Raw genomic sequence first — 17,646 nt, forward strand, 5'->3', positions numbered from 1 at the left:
GTGAGATCATCCAAACTTGTTCATCTTTATCCAGATTATTTTGGCTATTTGAGGTCCTTTGAGATTCCATATACATTTTAGGATGGATTTTTCTCTTTTTATAAAAAGTATGTTTGGGCCTGTTGAGTTTTTTGAGGCACTTTTATCAAATCAGTGCATGCAGTTGTTTCTAGACTTTCTTCTGTTTCATTGATCTGTGTGTCTTATGAGAATAACATAGGTTTTATTAATAGCTTTATAGAATGTCTCAGCATTAGGTATCATAAATCTTCCAGCTTTGCTCTTTTCCAAAATTGTTATGTCTATTCTTTGTTTGTCCTTTGCATTTCCATATTCATTATTAGCATCATTTTATTTTCCACCAAACAAACAAAAGATGCTGGGCCAGGGTGGCGGCTCACACCTGTTATCCCAGCACTTCAGCAGGCTAAGATGGAAGGATTGCAGGAGGCCAGAAATTTGAGACCAGCCTGGGCAGCATAGCAAGACCTAGTCTCTAAAAAAAAAAAATTAGACTGGGTATGGTGGCTCACACCTGTAATCCCGGCACTTTGGGAGTCTGAGGCAGGCAAATCACTTGAGGTCAAGAGTTTGAGACCAGCTTGGCCAACATGGCGAAACCGCATCTCTACAAAAAATACAAACATTAGGTGGGTGTGGTGGCATGTGCCTGTAATCTCAGCTACTCGGGGGGCTGAGGCAGGAGAATCACTTGAACCTGGGAGGTGGAGGCTTCATTGAGCTGAGATCATGCCACTGCACTCCTGCCTGGGCAACAGAGAGAGACTGTGTCTCAAAAAAAAAAAAGAAAAAACAGAAAAATTAGCTGAGTGTGATGGTGCATGCCTATAGTCCCAACTACTTGGGAGGCTGAGGCAGGAGGATCACTTGGGCCCAGGAATTTGAGGTTGCAATGAGCTATGATTGCTCCACTGTATTCCAGCCTGGGTAACAAAGTGAGACCCTGTCTCTATAAAAAAGAAAGAAGGAAAAGTATGCTGGTATTTTGATTGGGATTGCATTGAACCTGTAGATAATTTAGGGGGAAATGACATCTTAGCAATTTTAAGTGTTTTGATCCATGAACATGGTATGCCTCTTCTTTGATTTAAGCCTTTACTTTCTTTCAGGAATATTTTATAGTGTAGAGGCTTTGCTTACCCTTTGTTAAATTTACTCCAAAATGCTATGTTTTGGGTGGTGTTATGAAAAAAAATTTTTTTTTTTTTTTTGAGACAGAGTCTCACTCTGTCGGCCAGGCTGGAGTGCAGTGGCACAATCTCAGCTTGCTGCAACCTCCGCCTCCCAGGCTCAAGCAATTCTCCCGCCTCAGCCTCCCAACTAGCTGGGATTATGGGCACATGCCACCATACCCACCTAATTTTTGTATTTTTAGCAGAGATGGGGTTTCACCATGTTGGCCAGGCTGGTCTTGAACTCCTGACCTCAGGTAATCCACCCACCTCGGCCTCCCAAAGTGCTGGGATTACAGGCGTGAGCCACCGTACCTGGCCTGAATTCTTTTTTATATTTCCAAATTGTTTGCTGCTAGTATCTCAAAATTCAGTTGATTTTTTTTTTTGAGACCCGTTTTTACTTTGTCACCCAGGCTGGAGTGCAGTGGCATCATCTTGGCTCATTGCAACCTCCGCCTCCTGGGTTCAAGCAATTCTCCTGCCTCAGCCTCTCAAGCAGCTGGAATTATAGGCACCTGCCACCATGCCCAGCTAATTTTTGTATTTTTGGTAGAGATGGTGTTTCACCATGTTGACCAGGCTGGACTCAAAGTCCTGACCACGAGAGATTCACCTGCCTCAGCCTCCCACAGTGCTGGGATTACAGGTGTAAGCCACTGTGGCCAGCCCAATTCAAATTTTTGTAGGTTGACTTCGCATCTTGCTGCACTCCTGTAGTCACCTATTAATTCTAATAGTTGTTTTGTAGATTTGTAGATTCCGCAGGATTTTCTTTGTAAAGAATTATGTTGTCTGTGAGTTAAGACAGGTTTACTTCCTTTTTTGATCTTTATGCCTTTTATTTTTCTTGCCTTATCACACTAGCTATGTTATTCTCAGTGTCAAAACAAATGGTCAGAGAAATAATCCTTTCCTTGTTCCCAATCTTTGTGGGAAGCAATATTTTAATATTTTATGTTAGCTCTAAATTTTGTATAGATTCCAAAATCAAAATTTAGTTCATTGCTACAGGTAGAAACAATATGGGTCTCTTGCCAGAGAATGGATGCCAAATATTTTGTCTAGAACTGTACTGTCCTATTGGACATTAGCTGCATGGGAATGTTTAACATTTAAATTAATTAAAGTTAAATAAAAGTATAAATTCAGTTCCTGAAATATCTTGCTAGATACATCTTAAGTGTTTAATAGCCACATATAACTATTATCTGCTGTGATGGATGCAAATATAGAATATATCCAACATTGTAGAAAGTTCCATTTGTCAGCATTGGTCTAGAATTTAAGACAAATTTGGAGAAGTTGGTTTAATGTGAAGGGACAGTTGTAGTCTTTCTTGAAAATTGGAGACCGCACAGAGAAGGGGTGTCTTATGTTTTTGCTGACTTATCCAGAAAAGTATTTTGAAACAAAAAGAAACCAATCTAAAAGAGAGGTTTGCTTCAGTAGAACTAATTTCTCATTGTTATTCACATATTTCTATGAATATTTATATGCTTTTATATTCTTCTGAAAAATAATTTAATGCATACAGGCTCTTCTCAATATTTAGACATTAAGGTATGGTTAATTACTACTCTGGCAGCATCTTTCAGACCCTGTTAATCAGATTAGCAGTACAACCTAAAGTAATATTAAAAGAATTCAGGATTAAGAGTGTACGAATTTGTCTTTCAGATTTTTAATTTATCTTTCTCTCATCTCTGTTATATCAAATACTAGCTGGGAAGACACTTCAGATCTTTAATATTGAGATGAAGAGTAAAATGAAGGCTCATTCTATGGCAGAAGAGGTGATTTTCTGGAAATGGGTTTCTGTGAACACTGTTGCCTTGGTGACTGAGACCGCAGTCTACCACTGGAGCATGGAAGGTGACTCCCAGCCCATGAAGATGTTTGATAGACATACCAGTCTGGCAGGCTGCCAGGTGATTCACTACCGGACTGATGAGTACCAGAAGTGGCTGCTCCTCATAGGCATCTCGGCTCAGGTAAGCCTTGAGCTTCCTTTAGGGGCTGGTCTGATGTAACTTCAAAGCCCAATATTAGAATAGAATGGTTAAGTCATTAGAAGTTGGTTATAGGGCCAGGTGCGGTGGCTCATGCCTGTAATCCCAGCACTTTGGGAGGCCGAGGCGGGCGGATCTCTTGAGGTCAGGGGTTCGAGGTTGCAGTGAGCTGAGACTGTGCCACTGCACTCTAGCCTGGGCAACAGAGCAAGACCCTGTCTCAAAAAAATAAAAAGAAGAAGTTGGTTATAGGTATAAGGCAAAAGTAGGCCTGGAACTGAGAGAAATAGAGATTACAAAGAAATCTGAACTTGGATCAAATAATCTTAATTTTTTGCCTTTGGCCCATTAACTACTACTGCATTCCATCAGGTTACTGATGTTCATTGTATAAACTATTTCTAGCACTGTTTTGAGAGGTTGTTGAGGAATTTTGTAGAGTAATTTGGAACACATAGATTTATAAGAAGTCCTTCAGGAAGACGAGAGAGGACGAGACATCCTGTCCACTGTGTCACAGCCAGGGCAAGGAGGGACTGTGGCCCATGGGGTCAAGGGGCCCTGATGTGCACAGCTGCTGCAGTGAGGGAGGTCTTGGGGAAATGGGCAGTCAACTGGCCTGTCCTTGGTGAGTGCACACACTGCCCACACACACAGCAGCCTGCGCACAGCACGGCCTTCCTGGCATCTCTGGCCCCACTGTGTCTGCACTGTAGATATTGTATCAAAGTCCCAGCATCTAGATGGTTAACATAGAGCTGCTTCTGTGTAAATGCTGCTTATTTTAAACACTAAGAAGTGTTTAATTTTATGGGGAAAAAAAAGTGGTTCTTAGACTGTATTTCAAGAACTTACTGGAATGTTACTAACTCATATTCTTTTATAATGAAAGCAGTGTCTTTCTGTCCTCCCTTTTTTCATTCGTGGTGGCTAATTCAGTCACCAGATACTTGAGGACTATAGGATAGTTGCACTTGGGACACAGATTTTAATCATTCAATCCTGATGACCAGTGAATGATCTGTCTGTAGCCTAGTGGGGAAGGTGTATCTGCACAATTCTAGTAATTAAGGAACTGTCACATCTTTGAAGAGAATACTATGGGAGCCATGGGAGAGCAGCTTAAGTCAAGAGAGCCCACAACACAGGGGATCTAAGCTGCATTTTGCTAGCTATTAAAGTGCACTTGGGAAGGAAACAGTGTATGCAAAGGCATGCAATGGAGGGGAATGGCTCTTTCTGGGAGTCTAGGGTCGTCCACCGTGGATGATACCTATAGGTAAGGATATTAGGTAGCTAGAGGGGCAAGACTTAGAGAGATGAGTGGGGGGCCAGACAGCAGGCAATGGGAATTATGTAGCAGGTTTTGAGTGAGCGTGATGTAATTAATTTTCCTTCTTAGTAGCATAGTGGAATGGAAAAAATGCTATCTTTGATGTCGGAGATGGACAGCCATGAAGACTGGAGGCCAGGAGACTAGTTGAAAGGCAGATACAGGAACAAAACTATGTAGTCTGTTCTAGAGTAGAGACATGTATGAGAAAGGTTAAGAATATGCAAAGAGGGAAGGAGTACTTCTTTCCACTTGAGGATGTCTTCCATTTCTGCAACCCCCAGAAGAAATGAGGCATGTGTGACCAGATGAAGGCAGTGGCATTGCAGATATACAGGGGAAACAAGACCTAAGACTTCGGCTCAGTCATCCTGATAAAGGGTATCTACAACAAATACAACTAACGTCTTTTTTTTTTTTTTTGAGACGGAGTCTGGCTCTGTCGCCCAGGCTGGAGTGCGGTGGCCGGATCTCAGCTCACTGCAAGCTCCGCCTCCTGGGTTTACGCCATTCTCCTGCCTCCGCCTCCCAAGTAGCTGGGACTACAGGCGCCCGCCTCGTCGCCCGGCTAGTTTTTTGTATTCTTTAGTAGAGATGGGGTTTCACCGTATTAGCCAGGATGATCTCGATCTCCTGACCTTGTGATCCGCCCGTCTCGGCCTCCCAAAGTGCTGGGATTACAGGCTTGAGCCACCGCGCCCGGCCACAACTAACATCTTACTTCATGTTGAAAAACTGAAAGCTTTCTCCCAAGGATCAGGAACAAGGATGTCTTCTCTTGCTACTTCTGTTCAACTTTGGACTAGAGATTCTAGCCAGGGCAATTAGGTGAGAAAAACATAAAAGGCACCTAGATTTAAATGGAAGAATTAAAGCTGTCTCTATTTGCAGATGACGTAAACTTGTATATGGAATTCCTAAGGAATCTAGTAAAGAACTATTATAACTAATAAACAAATTGAGCAAGGTTACAGAATACAGTATCAGTATGCAAACATCAGTTGTGTTCCTAGATATTTGTAATGAACAATCAAAAAATGAAATCAGGAAAGCAATCCCATTCATAATAACATCAAAAAGAATAAAATATTTAGAGGTAAATTTAATTTAAAAAATGCAAAAGTTACATTCTGAAAACTACAAAACATGTTTGGAAGTAATTAAAGAAGATCTAAATCAAAAAATGTCCCATGTTCATGGATTGGAAGATTTAATACTTTTAGGATGGAAGTACTCCTCAAATTGGTCTACACATTCAACATAATCTCTATTGGAATACCAGTTAGCTTCTTTGTAGAAATTGACAAGATGATCCTAAAATTTATGTGGAATTGCAAGGAACCCAGAATAGCCAAAACAACCCTAAAACAAATAAACAAAAAATTGGAGTACTTATACTTCCCAATTTTAAAACTTGCCACAAACCTACAGTGATCAAGAATGTGATACTGGCTGGCCTCAGTGACTCATGCGTGTAATCCCAGCACTTTGGGAGGCTGAGGAAGGTGGATATCTTGAGCCCAGGAGTTTGAGACCAGCCTAGGCAACATGGTAAAACCTGTTTTTTACAAAAAATGCAAAAACTAGCCAAGCATAATGACATGCACCTGTAGTTCCAGCTACTCTGGAGGCTGAGGTGGGAGAATTGCTTGAGCCTGGGAGGCGGAGGTTGCAGTGAACTGAGATTGCACCACTACACTCCAGCCTGAGTGACAGAGTGAGACCTTGTCTCAAAAAAAATAAAGTTTAAAAAAAAAAAAATGTGGTACTAACTTAAGAATAGATGACAAACAAATTAGCTTGGTGTGGTGACATGCACCTTTAGTCCTGGCTACCTGGGAAGCTCAGGCAGGAGAATTTGCTTGAGCCCAGGAGTTCAAGGTTACAGTGAGCCATGATGATATCTTTGCATTCCAGCCTGGGCCATAGAAACAAGACCCTGTCTCTAGAATTAAAAAAAAAAAAAAAAAAAAGGAATAGATGAGTCCCAGAAAAGTGATGTCCCCAAAAGCCAGGTTTTCTTTTCCTTTCTTTTTCTTCTGAGACGGAGTCTCGCTCTGTCACCCAGGCTGGAGTGCAGTGGCACAAATTCGGCTCACTACAACCTCCACTTTCCAGGTTCAAGTGATTCTCCTGCCTCAGCCTCTGGGTAGCTAGGACTACAGGCATGTGCCACCATGCCCAGCTAATTTTTGCGTTTTTAGTAGAGACAGTGTTTTACCATGTTGGCCAGGCTGGTCTCGAACTCCTGTCCTCAAGTGATCTGCCCACCTCAGTCTCCCAAAGTTCTGGGATTACAGGTGTAAGCTACCGCGCCCGGCCCATTTATTTTATTCACCTTTAATGATGATATGCTATGAAAAACCTGAGCATACCATCAGTCATTCTGAAGGGAAGATTGCTTTTGCATGGTATCTCGTGATTTTTTTTTTTTTAATATTCAAAATCAGCTTTAATGTTTTGTAAACAGTGTATGAAAGTTAATTTTCTGATTAAAGGGAAGGGAAACCAAATAAAAATTATCAAAACCTAGCCATAGCATCAACTTAGAAATAAATTTAAACTTACTCAAGGTTATTTCTTTTTTTTTTTTTTCTTTTTTTTTTATTTGAGATGGAGCCTTGCTCTGTTGCCTAGGCTGGAGTGCAATGGCTCGATCTCAGCTCACTGCAACCTCCACCTCCTGGGTTCAAGCGATTCCTCTGTCACAGCCTCCCGAGTAGGTGGGATTACAGACGTACACCACCACGCCTGGCTAATTTTTTTTTGTATTTTTAGTGGAGACAGGGTTTCACTATGTTGGCCAGGCTGGTCTTAAACTACTCAAGATTATTTCTAATAAGTTATGAACATATTTCTCTGAATTAAAATAGTATCAGTAGAGTGCAAATACATTTTTAAAAAATTCGTTAATTTTAATTGTAATTTTTTTATTTTTTGAGACAGGGTCTCGCTCTGTCGCCCAGGTTGGAGTGCGGTGGCACAATCTCGGCTCACTGCAACCTCAACCTCCTGGGTTCAAGCAATCCTCCTGCCTCAGCTTCCCGTGCAGCTGGGATTATAGGCATGCGCCACCACGCCCAGCTAATTTTTGTATTTTTAGTAGAGGTGGGGTTTCACCATGTTGGTCAGGCTGGTCTCAAACTCCTGACCTCAAGTGATCCGCCCGCTTCGGCCTCCCAAAGTGCTGGGATTATAGGTGTGATCACTTGAAACTTATGCCTCCAGTCTAATCAAAATGTTGTATCCCTTACAGTCAATTGATTTTTGACAAGGATGCCAAGACAGTTCAGTGAAGGAAAGAGTAGTTGTTCAATACAAGGTTTTTGGGCACTGGACATCTGTATGCAGAAGCATTAAATGGGACCTCTGTCTCATAATACTAAAAACTCAAAATCGATCAGACCTAATGTAAGAACTGAACCTATAAAACTCTTAGAAGGGCCAAGCACAGTGGCTCATGTCTGTAATCTCAGCACTTTGGGAGGCTGAGGCAGGCAGATCACCCTGAGGTCAGAATTTAGAGACCAGCCTGGCCAACATAGTGAAACCCCATCTCTACTAAAAATATATCATGAATGAACCTTGGAAATATTAAACTAAGTGAAAGATGCCATTCACAAAAGACCGCATATTATATGATTCCATTTATTTGAAATGTTCAGGATAGTCTGATCTATAGACACAGAAAATAGATAAGTAGTTGCCTATGACTGGAGGTGGAGTGTGGGAGATGGGAATGAGGATTAAATGCTAATAGGGTTTCTTTTAAAGGATGAAAGTGTTCTAAAACTACATTGTAGTGATGATTGCACAACCCTCTGAGTATATGAAGAGACATTGGATGGTATACTTTAAACCAGGGGTGTCCAATCTTTTGGCTCACCTGGGCCACATTGGAAGAATTGTCTTGGGGCACACATAAAATACACTAGCAATAGCTGATGAGCTAAAAACAAAAATTGCAAAAAAATTCATTTTATATATATATATTTTTTTTTTTTTTTTTTTTGAGACGGAGTCTCGCTCTGTCGCCCAGGCTGGAGTGCAGTGGCCAGATCTCAGCTCACTGCAAGCTCCGCCTCCCGGGTTTACGCCATTCTCTCGCCTCAGCCTCCCGAGTAGCTGGGACTACAGGCGCCCGCCACCTCGCCCGGCTAATTTTTTGTATTTTTTTAGTAGAGACGGGGTTTCACCATGTTAGCCAGGATGGTCTCGATCTCCTGACCTCGTGATCCGCCCGTCTCGGCCTCCCAAAGTGCTGGGATTACAGGCTTGAGCCACCGCGCCCGGCCATATATATATATATTTTTTGAGACCGAGTTTCGCTCTTGTTGCCCAGGCTGGAGTGCAATGGCGTGATCTTGGCTCACCGCAACTTCCGCCTCCGGGGCTCAAGCGATTCTACTGCCTCAGCCTTCCTGAGTAGCTGGGATTACAGGAATGCATCACCACAGCTGGCTAATTTTGTATTTTTAGTAGAGATGGGGTTTTTCCATGTTTGTCAGGCTGGTCTCGAATTCCTGACCTCAAATGATCTGCCCGCCTCGGCCTTCCAAAGTGCTGGGATTATAGGCATGAGCCACCACACCTAGCCAAAAATTCATTATGTTTTAAGAAAGTTTATGAATTTGTGTTTGGGCCGCATACAAGGCTGTAATGGGCCACATGTTGGACAAGCTTGCTTTAAACAGATAAGTTCTATGGTATGTGAATTATATCTCAATTAAGCTTTCAAAAATACCCTTGGGGGCCAGGCATGGTGGTTCACGCCTGTAATCCCAGCACTGTGGGAGGCCGAGGCAGGCGGATCACCTGAAGTCAGGAAGGAATTCGAGACCAGCCTGGCCAAAGTGGTGAAACCCCATCTTTACTAAAAATATAAAAATTAACCGACAGTGGTGGCATGTACCTGTAATCCCAGTTACTTGGGAGGCTGAGGCAGGACAATCGCCTGAACCTGGGATGCAGAGGTTGCAGTGAGCCAAGATCGCACCATTGCACTCCAGCCTGGGCGACAAGAGGGAAACTCTCAAAAACAAAACAAAACAAACAACAACAACAACAACAAACTCTTGGGAATTATGCCTCTTTACAAAGAAACCATCATGTTTGAGGAATATAAAACAAAAATTATGAATCATAGTTACTTGTATATGCTTTACTGACAAACTAAAAACCAACAAATTAAAAAATCCCATGCATTTACCAACAACAAAACACCTCATGGGCATGAGAATAGACATGTAGACTAATGGGAAAAAATGTAAAGTCCAGGAGTTGATTTTTGATGAAAGTGTCAAGACTGTTCAATGGGGAAACAGTAGTCTCTTCAGGAAATGGTGCTGGGACAACTAAATATCCGCATGCAAAAGAATGGATTTGGTCACCTGCCTCACACCGTGTACAAAAATAAACTCAAAATAGATCTGAAACCTCAATGTAGAAGCTAAAACTACAAAACTCTTAGAAGAAAACATAAGGAGAAAGCTTTATGACTTTGGGTTTGGCATGGATTCTTAGATATATCATAGCACCAAAAGACTGAACAACAAAATTAAACAACTGATAATTTGGACTTCAGAATTTAAAACTTTTTGCATAAAAGGATATTGTCAATAAAGTGAAAAGACAACCTGGGATATAATATTTGAAAATCATATATCTGATAAGGTTCTAGTATCCAGAATATACAAAGAACACTTACAACTTAGCAACAAAAAATCAACCCAGTTAAAAAATGGGCAAAGGACTTGCTTGACATCATTAGCCATTAGGAAAAATAATCCCCCCTCGAAACCACAATAAAGTACTACTTTACACCTACTCGGGTGGTTATAATTTTTACAAAGTAGAAAATAAGTGTTGGCCCTGAAGTCAGGAGTTCGAGACCAGCCTGACCAACATGGAGAAACCCCGTTTCTGCTAAAAATACAAAATTAGCCGGGTGTGGTGGTGCATGCCTGTAATCCCAGCTACTCGGGAAGCTGAGGCAGAATTGCTTGAACCCAGGGGGCAGAGGTTGCGGTGAGCCAAGATCACACCATTGCACTCCAGCCTGGGCAACAAGGGCAAAACTCCGTCTCAAAAAAAGAAAAGAAGTGTTGGCAATGATGTGGAGAAATTGGAACCCTCCTACATTAGTGGTAGGAATATAAAATTGTTCAGATGCTGTGGAAAGCAGTTTGGCGGTTCCTCAAAAAGTTAAACGTAAGGCCGGGCACAGTGGCTCACGCCTGTAATCCCAGCACTTTAGGAGGCCAAGGCGGGTGGATCACGAGGTCAGGAGATCAAGACCATCCTAGCTAACACAGTGAAACCCTGTATCTACAAAAAATTAGCCGGGCGAGGTGGCGGGCGCCTGTAGTCCCAGCTACTCGGGAGGCTGAGGCAGGAGAATGGTGTGAACCTGGGAGGCGGAGCTTGCAGTGAGCCGAGATCACGCCACTGCACTCCAGCCTGGGTGACAGAGCAAGACTCTGCCTCAAAAAAAAAAAAAAAAAAAGAGAAAATGTAAATTCTAAGTTTTATAAAAGATGTAAGTGTTACTGGTTGGGGGTTTTGGTTTTTTTAGAGACAGCGTCTTGCTCTGCCACCCAGGCTGCAGTGCAGTGCTATAGTCATAGCTCACTGCAACCTCGAACTTCTTGGCTTAAGCAATCCCCCTGCCTTGGCCTCCTGAGTAGCTAAGACAACAGGCGTGTGCCACCATGACCAGCTAATTTTCTTATTTTTTTGAAGAGATGGCATCTTGCTGTGTTGCCCCGACTAGTCTTGAACTCTTGGCCTCAAGTGATTCTACCAAGGTGCTAGGGTTGCAGGTGTGAGCCACTGTGTTGGCCTTATTAGTTTTTATTAAATACAATTTTTGCTACGTAGAAATTTCAGAAAACACAATTTTCAAAATTACCTGTGATTGCATCCCACTGATTTAACTACTATTAATGCTCTGGAGTTTTTCCTCCAAAGTGCACGAGTTACTTTCCATGAAAAAATGCTTTCATGCTTATTATATTTAACAAATTAGGATCATCCATCTTACTTTTTTGTGGTCTTATTTTTTTCCATAGTGTTTGCCATCTTTCCACATCAAATTCAGAGTGATATCATGCCTTTAATAGCTAATGCATTTAATTTTTATTAGAGGAAGTATACCTCTAATGTATGAGACTTTCATTTTAGAAATATATTTTAAGAATTCTTTCTTTATATTCCTCCCTTTTCTTTCCCTTTCATTGTATAATATCTTTTCTTAGCAAAACCGTGTGGTTGGGGCAATGCAGCTCTACTCTGTGGATAGGAAGGTTTCACAACCCATAGAAGGCCATGCCGCTGCTTTTGCAGAGCTCAAGATGGAGGGGAATGCCAAGCCTGCCACCCTTTTCTGCTTTGCTGTACGTAATCCTACAGGAGGCAAGGTAAGATCCACTCTATTGTCTTCTCCCTGAGAAAAGTGTCATGAGCTGGTGTTAGGGGTATGCGTGTGTGCGGCTGGGCATGGCCTGCAGATGTCTGTGTGAGAAAAAGTTCATGGTGGTGAGAACTGTGCACCATGATGCACATGATTAAGTGGCCCCATTCCCCTAAAAAATGCTCTTAGGCTGGGCACAGTAACTCACACCTGTAATCCCAACACTTTGGGAGGCCAAGGTGGGTGGATCACGAGGTCAGGAATTCAAAATCAGCCTGGCCAACATGGTGAAACCCCGTCTCTACTAAAAATACAAAAATTACCTGGTTGCCGGGCGCGGTGGCTCACGCCTGTAATCCCAGCACTTTGGGAGGCCGAGGCGGGCGGATCACAAGGTCAGGAGATGGAGACCACGGTGAAACCCTGTCTCTACTAAAAATACAAAAAATTAGCCGGGCGCGGTGGTGGGCGCCTGTATTCCCAGCTACTCGGGAGGCTGCGGCAGGAGAATGGTGTGAACCCGGGAGGAGGAGCTTGCAGTGAGCCAAGATTGCGCCACTGCACTCCAGCCTGGGCGACAGCCAGACTCCGTCTCAAAAAAAAAAAAAAAATTACCCGGGCACGGTGGCGCATTCCTGTAAACCCAGCTACTCGGGAGGCTGAGGCAGGAGAATTGCTTGAACTGCGACCTGCAAGGCAGAGGTTGCAGTGAGCCAAGATCACACCATGGCACTCCTGCCTGGGCTACATAGCGAGACTCCGTCTCAAAAAAAAAAAAATCTTTCCACACAGACTAGACTGAAATGCACTATAAAGGTAAGTGAGGCGGCCGGGTGCAGTAGTTCACACCTGTAATCCTAGCAGTTTGGGAGGCCGAGGCGGGCGGATTGCCTGAGCTCAGGAGTTCTACACCAGCCTGGGCAACATGGCAAAACCCCGTCTCTAATAAAAATACAAAAAATTAGCCGAGCATGGCCACGTGCACCGGTAGTCCCAGCTACTCGGGAGGAGAATTACTTGAACCTGGGAGCGGAGGTTGCACTGAGCCGAGATCGCGCCACTGTACTCTAGCCTGGGTGACAGAGCGAGACTCCATATCCAAAAAAAAAAAATGGTAAGTTAGGCACAGTTTCTGCTCTTGGGGAGATGACTGTGAAATCCCCAGTGTGGGTCCATCCTTGCCATCAGCATGGTTCTGCCCAAGTGGTTGGTGGGAACCTCAGAGAGGCTCCAGAGAGATGAGACTGTGTCCAGGAGCCAGTTGGGTTTTATCAGGCTCAGGGACATGGCCAGCGGCTGCTCAGCAGGGCTGCCATGGGCAGAGGTGAGGAGACAGAAGAACTTGTGATGTCAGGGAGACCTTGGTTTCCACCAGCGTGGTCTCAGCCACTTGGAGAGCTGCTTCAAGACAGTCGTCTTGTGAAAAACACTTCCTGAAACCATAATTTTGGGTTGTTCGTTAGCCCTGAAATATTCCCCAAGGCAGAGGAGATCTCAGTTAAAATGTGGCTTTACAAACTTTGTCATCTGAAATACACTTTGAATACTTTGGCCTCCTGTTGAGTAACATATTTCATGCCCTCCTCATTTGACAGCCAGAAGAAAAAGGGGTCGGGTCGAATGTTAGCCTTGTTGCTGATGAAGGACACTGACTTTAGTTATGTGGCTCAAAGAGCTTGCTCCCATATTCCCTTAGAGTGAGGCACTCCTCTGCTTCACAGATGCAGCAGGGCAACCACAGGCCTCCCTCTCAGGAGCAGAGCCCGCCTCGCGGAGTGCCCTGTGGAGAAGAGCACTTTCCGCAGATGGCAGCCCCGAGAAGAGAAAGGGCTGGGGGTTCTCTCTACACCCCGCTCTCTGGTGGGCATGCCCCTCCAGCTGAGCTGGAGTTGTACCAGGAGGTCTTCTGTGACTCAGAGAACCTGGGAAATGTGGTTTCCTGACAGTACCTGTCCTGGAGTGGCCCTGTGTCTTGTGGCAGACTTGGGCCTCCCTGCTGCAGGGTGTGTGTGGAGTCCTGGGAGGGCCCCCGCCCCGCCTGTGCCCTGGCATGCACCTTCCTTTCAGGACTCACCTGTCCTTTTGGGACTGGCCAGCTGTCTCCACATGTGGGTCGGAACTTGCCTGGACACAGTTCTTTTCTGCCGACCTCCTCCTGCTGCCGCCCTGAGAGCCTGGTGTCCTTTCTGTACCTCTGCTTCTGCTGGCAGTGTCACCCTTCTCAGCTCCCAAGCAAGAACCCATAGCTGTCAAGCCCCATTCCATTCATTTGTCACTACCTGACCTTTAACAAGTCTTACATCTGACTTACCCTTTTGTGGTACACTAAGTCCTTCTCACCTCACATTTGGGTTACAGAATAGCCATTTATTAGGTCCTCAGACCTGCTTCACGCTTTCTTACCAATAGGCCTAGCCAGATAATTTTCCTAAACTACCTTTTGTCTACCTTAAAGCTCCCAGTACAAGACTTCTATTCCGCCATGTCTGCACCCACAGGAGTGCTCACATGCTTGCCACTCAGCTCCCCACTAGCCCTGCTCTCAGTGCTGCTCCCCTCCTTAGCTGAGCCCTTTTGGTGTTTCCCTCCTCTCTCTGCCTGGCCAAACCCAGACTGCCAACCCAGACTGCCCCCGGTAGACACTGTCGTCTGTGTCCTCTAAGCCCAGCCTCCTGCCCTTGTTTCGTGTCTCTTACTGTCCATTTTGGATTTTTTTGTGGACTTGTGTTAGTTATAGTATTTTTTCTTTAGATGAAAGTTATGGGGGCTGGGTGTGGTGGCTCATGCCTGTAATCCCAGCATTTTGGGAGGCGAGTGGGGGTGGATTACCTGAGGTCGGGAGTTTGAGACCAGCCTGGCCAACATAGAAGAAATCCCATCTCTACTAAAAATACAAAAATTAGCCGGGTATGGTGGCATGCATCTGTAATCGCAGCTACTTGGGAGGCTGAGGCACAAGAATCGCTTGAACCTGGGAGGCAGAGGTTTCAGTGAGCTGAGATCGTGCCACTGTACTCCAGCCTGAGCAACAGAGCGAGACTCCCATCTCAAAAAAGAAAAAAGAGAGAGAGAGAGAAAGAAAGAGAAAGAAAGAGAAAGAAAGAAAGAAAGAAAGAAAGAAAGAAAGAAAGAAAGAGAAAGAAAGAAAGAAAGAAAAGAAAAGAAAAGAAAGGTATAGGGAAGGCATTGGCGTAGGTCAGAACTTGGAGCTGTTCTCCTAAAGGCAGGGATGGGCTCCCTCATCAGATTCTTACCCCCGCCCAGCACAACCTTGAAAACCTCAGACCTGTGCCATGGTGAGGGTGTCTCGTGAGTTTGGCCTCCAGTGATGAGATCTTGCACTAACAGGCTTGTGTGAGTCTGGGCCATACCTAGGAGGGCAGCAAGAGCAGAGCTGGAAGTTCTGACTGGAGCTCTTTGTTTCATCAGCATCCAGGCCCAGGGACGGAAGTGACTGCCACCGTGCTGGAAGTGAGGCTCCTAGGCTGCCTGGCATTGGCCCTTTGTGCTGTGCTTGGTGGTGGGCAGCAGGTTATTGGATAATCACAGGCACTCCGACAAGGGAGTTGTTCTGCTTTGGTTGAATGTGACTTTTAGTGTTAATCATCCAGTGTGTGGAGCTGAGGCTCCACTTGCCTCTGTGCCTTTGGCTAGTACTCGTCCACCACCACACGCGGTTCCCTTGATTGACCTAAAATCTCTCTTCTAGTTGCACATCATTGAAGTTGGACAGCCTGCAGCGGGAAACCAACCTTTTGTAAAGAAAGCAGTAGATGTGTTTTTCCCTCCAGAGGCACAGACTGATTTTCCAGTGGCTATGCAGGTATGGATGTGCTGCTCTCTAAACATCTTCGTGTCCTAAAATCTACTCTAGCACCTCCCAAGATACAAGAGGCTGCCATTTTTAGTCTACTTCTGCTGTCTCCTGCCACTGTGATGCTTTCAAATCCATTTAGAGGCCTAAGGCTTTGGTGTGTGAGCTGGGAAAGCCCTGTTCGTAGAAAGGAATGTCCTGCATGAGGGTGAATTAGGGCAGCAGGAAGACTTTGCCAAGTCACACACTGAAGTCCTCAGCCCTTTCCCTTATTATAAGACATTAGATGTTCACTGTGGTATGAGAATATTTAAAGAATAAAATACCTAATGTAGGTGACGGGTTGATGGGTGCAATAAACCACCAGGGCATGTGTATACCTGTGTAACAAAACTGCACATTCTGCACATGTAACCCAGAACTTAAAGTATAATAATTAAAAAAAAGAATAAAACACTTATTTCCTTTACAACTGGCTGCCATTGAGGGGGCCTAGAGCTCCCGGGGACAGTCCTTGGAGCTTTCATTCAGAATGACCCAGTGTTTGACATGCAGCTTCTAATGAAACTAGGCAGTCCCGAGCCCCTGGTAGTAGAATTGTTCACCTTTACATCAAGAAGATTGGGAAGACACCTGAACCTGCATGTGGCCTGTGTCCAGCCAGACTTCGAAGAGTTGGTGCTGTGAGACCTGAAGTGAAGGTTCTCTAAAACTGAAACCCGTGTCAGCAAGGCCTGTGGTGGTTTCATGTGTGCTGAGTGTGCTCATGACAGGACCAAGTGTGCTTTCCTTATTGAGGAGCAGAATATTGTTGTGGAAGTGTCGAAGGCACAGTCAGAAAGCTAAATAAAAAATGAAGCTTTTTTGAGTAATAAAAATTGAAAGATTTTTTTAAAAAGAAAACATTCCTCTGTAAGTGAACCAGTTGGATGTAAAATACATAAAAAATCTTGGCCGGGCACGGTGGCTCACACCTGTATTCTCAGCACTTTGGGAGGCCGAGGTGGGCGGATTGCCTGAGCTCAGGAGTTCGACACCAGCCTGGGCAACATGGTGAAACTCTGTCCCTACTAAAATACAAAAAATTAGCTGGGCGTGGCAGTGTGCACCTGTAATCCCAGCTACTTGGGAGGCTGAGGCAGGAGAATTTCTAGAACCCGGGAGGCAGAGATTGCAGTGAGGCAAGATCACACCACTGCATGCCACTGCACTCCAGCCTGGAGCGAGACTTCATCTCCAAAAAAATAAATAAATAAAAATAAAAAATCTTACAACTTGTTTTATTAAAAATTTAGATCTATACCTTTTCTGAACAAAATTGGCATCACATTTTATATGTAAGATTATATAATCTATTCTCCTTTTTACTCTTTTGTTCTCATAAAATATATGTTATCGATACATTTCTAATAGTATCAATAAATGTAACAGCAGAATTATATATCACCTGAAATCCTAGCACTGCTGATAATTTGGCTACCCCTTTGGAAGTAATTTGACACGCATACATTTATGCAGATTTATACAGATGGACTCTTATGAAAATGGCTCTCCACTAGCCTTGCTGCTGTATAAACTCCTCTAGCTGTGTTGTAGATCATCCTGTGCCAATAACATAATGTATGTATTTTGTTGTCTGTATTATCTGTTCTGTGGATGTGCCACAACTCATTTAAACATCTCCTGTTGATTGATATTTACATTTACAAGAAATACTCTAAGGAACATTGTGCTCTGTACATCTTTGTATGTTAGTCTAAAAGTCCGAGGATACATTCCTAGAAATTAAACCGTTGAGTCAGAGGCACATTCCCATCACAGACTCTCCTGACCATGCTGACCAGTTCACATTCCTACTGATGCTGCCCTTGGTAGCTGGACAG

At 44.0% G+C, this 17,646-nt stretch overlaps 1 protein-coding gene and 1 non-coding gene across 11 annotated transcripts in view; one reads left to right on the forward strand and one right to left on the reverse strand.

Annotated features, from left to right (window-relative positions):
* CLTCL1 (clathrin heavy chain like 1) overlaps positions 1 to 17,646 on the forward strand; it is a 104,981-nt gene that overhangs the window by 28,118 nt on the left and 59,217 nt on the right. For 8 of the 10 annotated variants that reach the window (XR_004442327.1, XM_033232974.1, XM_033232976.1 and 5 more), the window contains 3 exons: positions 2,919 to 3,187; positions 11,795 to 11,956; positions 15,659 to 15,772. Coding sequence is in view for 9 of the 10 variants with exons in the window: in XM_033232974.1 (XP_033088865.1) it covers positions 2,919 to 3,187; positions 11,795 to 11,956; positions 15,659 to 15,772 (545 nt within the window). In the remaining variant the exon portion in view is untranslated. Of the gene's footprint in view, positions 1 to 2,918; positions 3,188 to 5,306; positions 5,367 to 11,794; positions 11,957 to 15,658; positions 15,773 to 17,646 lie in introns of those variants that run through there. The other 2 variants (XM_033232979.1, XM_033232978.1) reach the window with 2 other exon arrangements.
* LOC117096769 lies at positions 6,865 to 6,989 on the reverse strand. The gene has a single exon (XR_004442620.1). It is a non-coding gene; the product is annotated as a small nucleolar RNA SNORA15 (small nucleolar RNA).

This window comes from Trachypithecus francoisi, unplaced genomic scaffold, assembly GCF_009764315.1.
Source record: "Trachypithecus francoisi isolate TF-2019V2 unplaced genomic scaffold, Tfra_2.0 Lachesis_group14, whole genome shotgun sequence".
Lineage (NCBI taxonomy): Eukaryota > Metazoa > Chordata > Mammalia > Primates > Cercopithecidae > Trachypithecus > Trachypithecus francoisi.